We start from the raw sequence: 9,187 nt of genomic DNA on the forward strand, positions 1-9,187 counted from the left end.
CTTAGATTTAATTTTACATTTTAGTAGATAAATCATATGATAATAAGTTACTTCTACATATTGTTGAGAATCAAGTTGGACTTATTTAAGTGTACATTTACCCATTTTAAAATAGCCACTAAGGGAGGCCTTGAAATCTAGGGAGTGAGGAATATCGATGAGATCACTACTTTCATTGATAGCTTAGGAGGGGAGGGATCAAGATGCATTTAGAGTGGGAAGGAAAGGGGACAACAAAGGCAAATACTTTTTCAATTTTAGCACACAGTCTCTCACTTGAAGGTGTTGAACCGAAAGCTCTATGTAAGAAAAGGGAGAATTTTGAGGTAGAAGGTTAGCTTGACATAATATAAGGACTTGGCATCTTTTTTAGGTTTGGTAGGCTACCATGTCACCTAATGATCAGGCATCCATGTCAGCCGATGAAGCTCCATTTTCCATTCGAAGGATATTGTGATAAGTAATCAAGGTTTGGCCAAAGAGTCGAATCTTTATAGTTGCACTTGAGTTAGGCATAATGCTTGATCATGCAGCTTGATCATGCATTAATGTCATCAAGCCTTCCATGTTCTATGAACATCCCACTACTACCCTTCTAAAGACAAGCATCACTTCAAGGGGCACTCAATATGGATAAATGAGGATCTCATAAGGGAGCCAATACTCCCAAAAGCTCAAGTAGCTTGAGGTAATTAGAAATGGAAAAAAGGAGGAAAAGGATGCTTTACATGAAGAATGGGAAAGGAAAGCTATCATCACAAAATGAGGCAAAGGGGGTGCAAACACACACAGGGACTCGAGATCCTTAGAATCAAAATATGGAACATTGGGTGCATGGACATTGTTAAAAGGCCATTGCATTGCAAGAGCAAATCTAAAAAACAAACATACTCATAGTAGTGGAGACATGGGAGCATGAAGGAGATGCAACTAGATAATTATAGGGTTTCTTGAAAATACGACATCAAAAGACACATAGGAGGGTGGGATTTGGCATGATAGCATGCTATGTCAACACAACATGGCTAAAAATAACCAAGGTGATAAAGAAACATCCACACAAACAATATATGTAGGTAGAGAGAGAGGCAAAAGAAGGCAACATCTACCTAGCAGCATGCTACTTTGAACCCTACAATCTCCCATTTATGAACACAACAACCATCTACCACGAGAAGACCCTCTCATGCATTTGGGAGGACATAGCTAGGTTTTCTAAGGATTATGCAAGCATTTCAAGTGGGGATTTCAATGCACAAATACAAAGCATCATCACAATGGAGGGAAGAGACCCCATAAGAATGGACAAATGGAAGAGAACAATGAAGAAAGGAGGGGATGAAAAAGGATGTCACATGGGAAAAATCACCCACACAGGGAGACAACTCCTCACCCTATGCGAATGCTTTGGACTACAAATAGGTAATGGCACCCCATTACATGCAAAACCCCTCATGAATCAAGCATATATCTAGATGAATCTAGGAACGTTCCTAAACTCATCCTCTCAAAACACAACATAGTGCAGTTTCAATCTCATGATAGTCACTCATAAGGTTGAAAACCATAGACTCCATCACGCATAGCAGGGACTAGCTACAATGACATCCCAGTGGCATCATCTGCGCCCAACAGTGGGTGTAGACCATAGTATAATTGATTAAGTGATCATAAGCGCAACTGCAAGACACACAATGAATACCTCAAGATTGAGGAATAGATGTTTGAGTCTGACCACCAAGTAATGTCACTAGGATTCAAAGGAAGAAGACTCACTACAAAAAAATAAAAAAAATACTATATACCCTAGGCTAAGGATAGATTACAAAAAGGCTCACATCTACGAGAAGGAAATAAAAACAAAAAAAACAAAATGTCAAATGCCTTCTACATGTCAAGCAATGAATAAATGCATAACAGGAATATTATAGGAAATAGCCCAAAAATGCTTTACAAAAAGCAAGGGGAGGAGCATAGGTATGCATTGCCACCACTAGTATGACTAGAAATGCAGAATAGGAAATAAGGCTTGGAAAACAACAGACACTACTAAGAAAGAACGCAAAGCTAGAACATGAACAACTTGAAAGTTTTGAGGAGCTCAAGCAAAACCTAGAAAGTTTTATTAGAAGCTACATCGCATCAAACATCAAGAGGGGAAAGCATCATGGGAAGATATGATATAGTTTGTCAAAGCCTCTATGAAAGGGATGGCAAAGAGAGGATGAACCATGATTTCAACAAATGGCATCATAAGAGAAGAAGATGTGGGGAGATGCCTGAAAAGCTAGCAAATGGGAAGGCCTCAAACACACAAGGGCTAGGGCTAAAATGTTGACACCCTATTGACATGGGAAATAAAGTAGACAGAGGGAATGCTCACCAAACTCATGCATGAATAAGGCTTAAGAGAAGGGATTCCCCTCAGAAAATGGCAGCTTAATAAAATTGAAACAAATCCATAAGAGAAGAAAAATCAAGGTGGCAAAAGACTACATAAAAATCATGTTGAGCAACCTAATGGTCAAATTGTATGGTAGTATGATTGAGTAAAAAATCAGCAGATGGGTGAAGCCACAAGGAATTAGGCCACCATCCCAAGCACCCGATGGTGGATCATTTAGTTGCCATGAGAGCGACAATGGAGGGAGCCAAGAATAAGAAAGGGGTTGTATATTACTACTTTGTAGACTTCAAGAAAACCTTCAGCATAGTTCTACATAAAAAGCTATGGGAAAGGTTAGAAAGGCTTCAAGTTCCTCGAGAACTCAGAGAAGCCACATACTGAGTATACAAGAGGGCATTGACCAAGTGAGCACAAACACTAGCACATGAATCATGCTTCAAGGGGAAGGTCATCAAAAGCAATGATAGTGGTCAAGCAATGTGTTGACTCTTTTTGGTCTTTTCATTGATGAATTGGAAGACTAGATGAGAATACATACTAGAGAAGGAGTCTGCTACACAGATGACGTAGTATTCTTTGCAAAAGACAAGAGAGACATGCAAGCACATATAAACATAGGTACCACATACAAATACTCAAGCCTAAAATTTGAAGATAATTACAAGTGAAACGCATGCACGGAAAGAAAAAATGTCGATGGTTTGGGGGAGGGTTTTATCAAGCAATAGTTTCATTGAGTGGGGATGGCTCCTATCGTGTTCGGTGGGCTATTAAGGTAATATGTTTTACTCTTTGCCATGGAATGCAACATTTTCCTTTGATGAGGTGCTTCTTCCCACCAGTAGTGCATGCTAAGAATATGAATCTGCCTCTTTGCAATGTTTCAACATAGAACAATGGTGGCCTATACAAGCTCCAAAATAAATGCATATAAGCATAAGGTGCACATATGGAGCAAGGAAATGAGAGAATTTTCTACACCGTGCTTGTGCAAATAGTGATCCTCTCTAAATGCCAAGCTTGGGTGCCTAGGCTCTCTAGAACGCACTGGAGAAGAATAGAGACACTACATAAATGCATTCTCATAGCAGAACTAGGGGTCAACGTATAGAGCCTAAACACCCTACCCCATCCTATTGGTTGTGTTAAGGTACCACCACTCGAAGGAAAGGCAGTATGCCAATACATGGTCTATCTCAATAGGTTGGAGAAGATGGATGCAAACAGCATACCACAAATGAAATAGAGGCTACAAAGACCAAGGGAAGGCACAGTGAAGCAAGGAAATAGATGGACTCATGGGACATAGTGGCTACACCATAAGATACATGCAAAATTAGGAATTTTGTGTTACAAAAAAGGCTATAAAACTATGAAAAGACATGGGGGCGAAAATGTAGTTTTACAAATAAGAAATTAATCCATTGGACAATTATGAACTACACAAATATCTCACGGAGTTCAATGTTTAAGTAGCATTTAATCTCCAAAATAAGAACCAACTCACATGACTTGAGAGGCAGGTGGACAAGACCCAAGATCCTAATAGATGCAAGAATTTGCAAAATCAGGGGGAGGTAGAAAATGAGTAGCATGTGCTTCTTAAATAACAAAACTATACATACATCAGAGTAAAATATAGGGATAGTAAGAACAATTTGAAAACACTCTTGGAATAACCAAAGAGCTAAGAAGCTACCTAAAGGAAGCCTTAGAACAACCAGTAGAGCCCTCATATACCTTTAATTTTTTTGCAAAGCCCAACTACATTGCCCTTGTATACAACCTACAAATTTACTTTGTTGTTTGCATGCAACGTATGGTAGCCTTTGTAAACAACCCATCCGCTTTTAATACCAACTTTTGCATCAAGGCATTCCTAGTTGAGCACATATGCCACAAACTTGTCCATCTAGAAAACTATGTTTTGTGTTATCCAGCCCCCATTTGGAATCTTGCCAAAAAACTAGTCTTAACCTTTATAGTTCCATCAGTCTCAACGAAGTCCAAATGCAACAAAATGGATTTCCACACTTGATTGTTATAGAATTAATACTAGTCAAGAAGGAATGGAGTTTGAAAGGTGTCCACTTATGTCATAAATCATCGGAAACCACCATCTTTATACTCGAGCATCAACTTCTTCCTCTACTGGACCTTGGAATCCCTAAGATGAAAATCTAGCTAGCTTGGGCAACTTGAAATTTAAAAGGCACCTCGATAAATTATTTGTAAAAAATCTTTTTCGATTAAAGCAAAACATCAACATCTTGTATCTCTCTCTCTCTCTCTCTCTCTCTCTCTCTCTGAGCACTTGCATAGTATGTTGTGCACAAAACATTTAAGGTGGCATCAATCACTTGAGGGAAACCAAGGTATTGCTATTCAACTTTCAAAATCATGAATACATCAAATAGAGCCATGTCATGCGCATGGCTCGAAATTGCAAGTGACTTGAGAAGTATTTTATTCACAACTTCACTTGCACATGTGCATTCATCCAATCATAAGTGGCTACTCCAATCGTAAGGGACCTACAATTACCACCACTTAGCCACTGCAATCTCTTGCTTTGCTGCAACAACTAAACCATCCATATTAATTATAGGGTGTTCAGTCAAGTGGCGAAGCCATGTGCAAGGAAAATGTCCCATTAGTAGTAATGTTTAAGACATGCAAGCAAAACTGCCCCAAGAATCTCTCCATCAATGGCATAGTACAAGCCCTCCATTTTGTAGAGGATACAAATTAGAAACCACGCTTGTACTTGCACATCTAGTCAATAAGATAGCCTTTGTCAGTAACTTCTCAACTAGTGACTTATGGCTTCAGCTGGTTGTAGGGCAAGTTGCAAAGTGGCTATGAAGGTGGATTCATGTTTACAACCAATTTTATTAAGAAAACCAATTCCCTAAGAGTCATACTTTTCGTGTGTAACGGAACTTACGTGCGGCTTGTGGGGTGGCTTGGCCCTAGCTTATGAACAATTTTTAATATAGTATGGTCTATCTTCATTTGCTAGGCTCATGCTTAATATACTATACTACAAATATGCCCATGCTTTTTTTCCATGTGTCGTCACTATCCAAAACCTGTCATTCCTCGATGTCTCATTTTGCAACTCCTTTTCATTTCCTACGGTATGGTACTTGCCTTAGTTTGGCCCTACCTTATCCTAGGCAAGGTAAAAGATAGGAGCTAAGATTAGCCCAATGGCAAATCTAGAGCCTTCTCAAAGTTGCCTAGGCTTACCCTAGGCTAATATTAAATAGCTTTAACATTTGATAAATCTACCTGAAAATTAACATGAGTTTCTTGTATAAACTTTGAATTCAGCCCTCCACACACTCAAATCCATTGGCACAAGTCACCTGGGCCCATATATAAGGTTCGATTTTTCAAATTCTGGCTTATAAGAAAACTTTATATGAAGTTTAAGTATTCTTAAAACCCTTTGAAGCCTTGAAAATGATAGAATGGGTGAATAGTTGTAACTCTATATAAGGGAAGGTTTTGCTTAATGGCATACACTTCCATAGATGTGTTCATGAAAGATTCACCCAATGACCTTAACTATGTTCCTCTCTTATCTTTTACCTTGATCCCAAGTGTCATACGCGATTCAAACAACCTAAGTACTTTGAAACCAAGCCCAAAGTCTCGTAAGTGGTTTGTCATCAATTCAAAAAGTATAGCTCTTTAGTATCAAGAAACCATGTACATGGTGATTTAGTTTGGGAACACACTTCAATTGGAAAAAAATGTTGCGTCCGTCACATGCAAGTATGACACCACTATGAAAATATTTTACAAGCCAAGTATTTGGAGGCTCTTGATTGTGTAATTGAAAACTAATGTGTAATTCTAAGTGTACACTTTAACTTCTCAATTACATGCATCCCTTTAATGCCACTCTGGAAACATTTTACAAGCTAAGAGTAATGCGAGGCTAGTCGAGGGTTTTGAAGGTTGGCACGGATTCCGAGAGGAGTTTGAAATGCCATTGGTGCTGAAATTGACACCTTAATATTGGGAGTTGCCATCTAGTGCAAGAGTGTCTTCAATGCTTTGTCCAGCCAATGAGAAATGGCCAACAACACTCTGCAAGCTCTCTGCAGCTCGTCAAAAGCACCTTCAGAGTTGCACCAGGATTTGTTTCACACGAAGGAATGAAGCCTGGGCTTAAGTGTCTCACCAGGGGCGCATCTTTTACCCCATGTGGATTGGCTCTAAGTATAATACTTCATTTGTTGTGTAGTAGATAATAGAATGAACTTGCCTGTTGATCCCTGTTTCACGTTCACGTTCACGTTGCTCTGAGTCCTTTGCAAACCAGGTTAGCCACCATGGATTGCTACAACTGTTAGCGGGGCTCCTAGTAAGCCTTCACCGGTAGCTAACCCGTTATATTGAATGAGAGGCTGTCGTGGAAGATCAGAGCACCTAGTCTAAATCCTCGGTGGCTCTAAAACCTTGGCTGAAGCCTGAGCTCGCCCATTTTAGCCAACGCACTTTGTGTAAATCGGTATAAATTAGAGTTTGTTTGGCCTGGCGAAACTTCTGCGGCCAGATGCGTAGCTCTATTCGACCTGATGCTCGTCATTCGATTCTACGCCGAACCGCTTTTCGGACTGAGCTTTTGTAGCTCAAATCACTTTTCGTCTCTGATCGTACAGCATTAACTTCTGGAACTGTAAGCTTATTTAGCATTAGAGCATGCTACCTGAATCGAGTCAGCCGACCTTGCATGTTCCCAGCTCTATGAATCGTCTGATAGAACTTTACTGAATCTCAATTTCTAAGACACTATCGTGTTGATCCCTGTTGAAAGGTGCTCCGCACAAACATTTTGCTCTCTTGGTATTTCCAAGTTCCTAACAACTTGTGCTCAAGCTCCTGTGAGTAACGCAGACAGGCGGCTTCAGCTACAATACACACACGCTTTCCGGATTGGGTACTATAATAGCGCTAGTCTTTCCATACTCCATAGTGCATTGTTGGAAACTATGAATGCTTTGGAAACTATGAATGCTTCCATCATCACAAAACAAATTTCAAAACACAGAAAGACAACATATTCAACGAAGTGTAAAGAACAATGACTGACCTCCATTCAGCCAAAGTATCAAGGGCCTTGAGTCAGCGTCCGTTTCTGCCTCCGTAAGCCAGTAGAAAAGAGCACGTCCTGAACTCTCGTTGACTGTTATGTACCCGGAATACTGCTTGAACTCAACATCAGGTTGACCAGGAAGGCGATGTATTAAATCGTCATTTTGCTCCAGTTGCCAGCTCGGCATCGTTGTACGAGCAGTCGAGCGGCCAGGTTCAGAAGGCAGAACGCGTTGAACAGAGAGCGGGAGACGAATTACAGCAAGAGCAAAAGCTAGGTAGCAGAATGTGAGCATATTGGGTAAGGTGCGTACACCAGAAGAAAGCCTATTCGGCCGCGGGCGAACAGACATACTGGGCGCCCGCAGCGAGGCCAAAGACTGGGAAGAAACTCTGGACTCCGAACCTAAATCAACCTATCTCAGCTCATAGTGCACTAACCGCTACTATTCTAAAGAGAGGTTCTCCGCAGGCTGGCAATGTACGAGGCAATGTTGCCGGTTGGAAACGACGATGCGAACGATGAGTAGTAGTCGTAAGTCGTAGTCCTTTTGAAAACTGGAATCGTGACAAGAAACGCCACCAGGCTGGGGTCGGCTTACGACTGGCCAATGTCGTTTCTCATGGTTTTTTTGGCCTGTAACGCAAAAGAAATGGCAAGGGCCCAAGCTCCGGTCTCGACGACAAAACAGCGTCGTAAATACAGACCAAAAGCAAAAAGGCTGGAGGTTGGAGGCTGCTACGGCGTAAATAATGCGCCTAATTCCAGATTTCGGAATTTCGGCGTTTGTGTAGTAGCTCGGCATCAAGAAATAGTTCGGTGTCGTTATTACGTCGGGTGTGGGGGCAGGACTCGGAAGACGCTGCAAGCTTTAAATCTTGAAAACGATACCGAACTGCCTGCGACCTCTCTTGAAATTGACCCTGCGCCCATAACTGTTGAATATGATGCGGGCGTTGCCATTCGGCAGCCCGCAGCTGGCATCATGATAGATTTTCTTTCGATCCCCGTCGCAGACGCATTTCAAGCTTCAAAGTAGCTTCAAAGTTTTACATCTTTGAAGTTCTTTTTATGTCATCCTGATTCCTAGATTGTTAGTGCGACCTCAAGCTTCTACACGTGAAGTTGTGAACACCTGTCACCTGTGTAGAACTACAACCTCCGATTGACCGCAACCTGAATCACAATTTGGATTTTCTTATTGGAAAAATGAGTGAAATGTCGAGTCAATATTTTTTAGACGTAAAAAGTAGAACTGCATGATGAGCGCTGTGTAATCGCCGAGCATAGCGGTGTCTTATACGCGCAGTGTCCACGACCGTTGAAACTCGTGCAACTAGTAACTTTCCAGCTGGGCCCAACGTCTGCATAATCTACGCGGGAGCAGCCATAAATAATCCGCTGACTCGGGGCTGAGAAGAGACTTCAGGTAGGAACATAGAAAGGTAGATGTGCGTAAAGCTCAAAAGCCAAGACCAATCCAGATTCAGGTCGCAGGCTGTACAACTCAGGACTCAGGACAATCCACAGTAAACCTCAGTAAATTAATCTTTCTACCAAGAAGCATCGTCGTAATACGTATCTAGCTTGTATCCAGATTCCTGCCTCTACCAAGAAGCAATTAATCTTGCTTTGTGAATCGTCGTAATACGTATCTAGCTTGTATCCAG

At 41.1% G+C, this 9,187-nt stretch overlaps 1 protein-coding gene across 1 annotated transcript in view; it reads right to left on the bottom strand.

Annotated features, from left to right (window-relative positions):
- The window catches only part of LOC147898951 (serine carboxypeptidase 24-like), a 29,300-nt gene extending 21,265 nt beyond the window's left edge, over positions 1 to 8,035 (bottom strand). The window contains exon 1 of the mRNA XM_087377642.1: positions 7,515 to 8,035. Coding sequence (XP_087233768.1) covers positions 7,515 to 7,869 — 355 coding nt within the window. The 5' untranslated portion in view covers positions 7,870 to 8,035. The remainder of the gene's footprint in view (positions 1 to 7,514) is intronic.
- Positions 8,036 to 9,187: the final 1,152 nt, after the last annotated feature.

Source organism: Dipteris shenzhenensis, chromosome 8 (genome assembly GCF_047967505.1).
Source record: "Dipteris shenzhenensis isolate YYH24624 ecotype China chromosome 8, Dip_SZ_1.0, whole genome shotgun sequence".
Lineage (NCBI taxonomy): Eukaryota > Viridiplantae > Streptophyta > Polypodiopsida > Gleicheniales > Dipteridaceae > Dipteris > Dipteris shenzhenensis.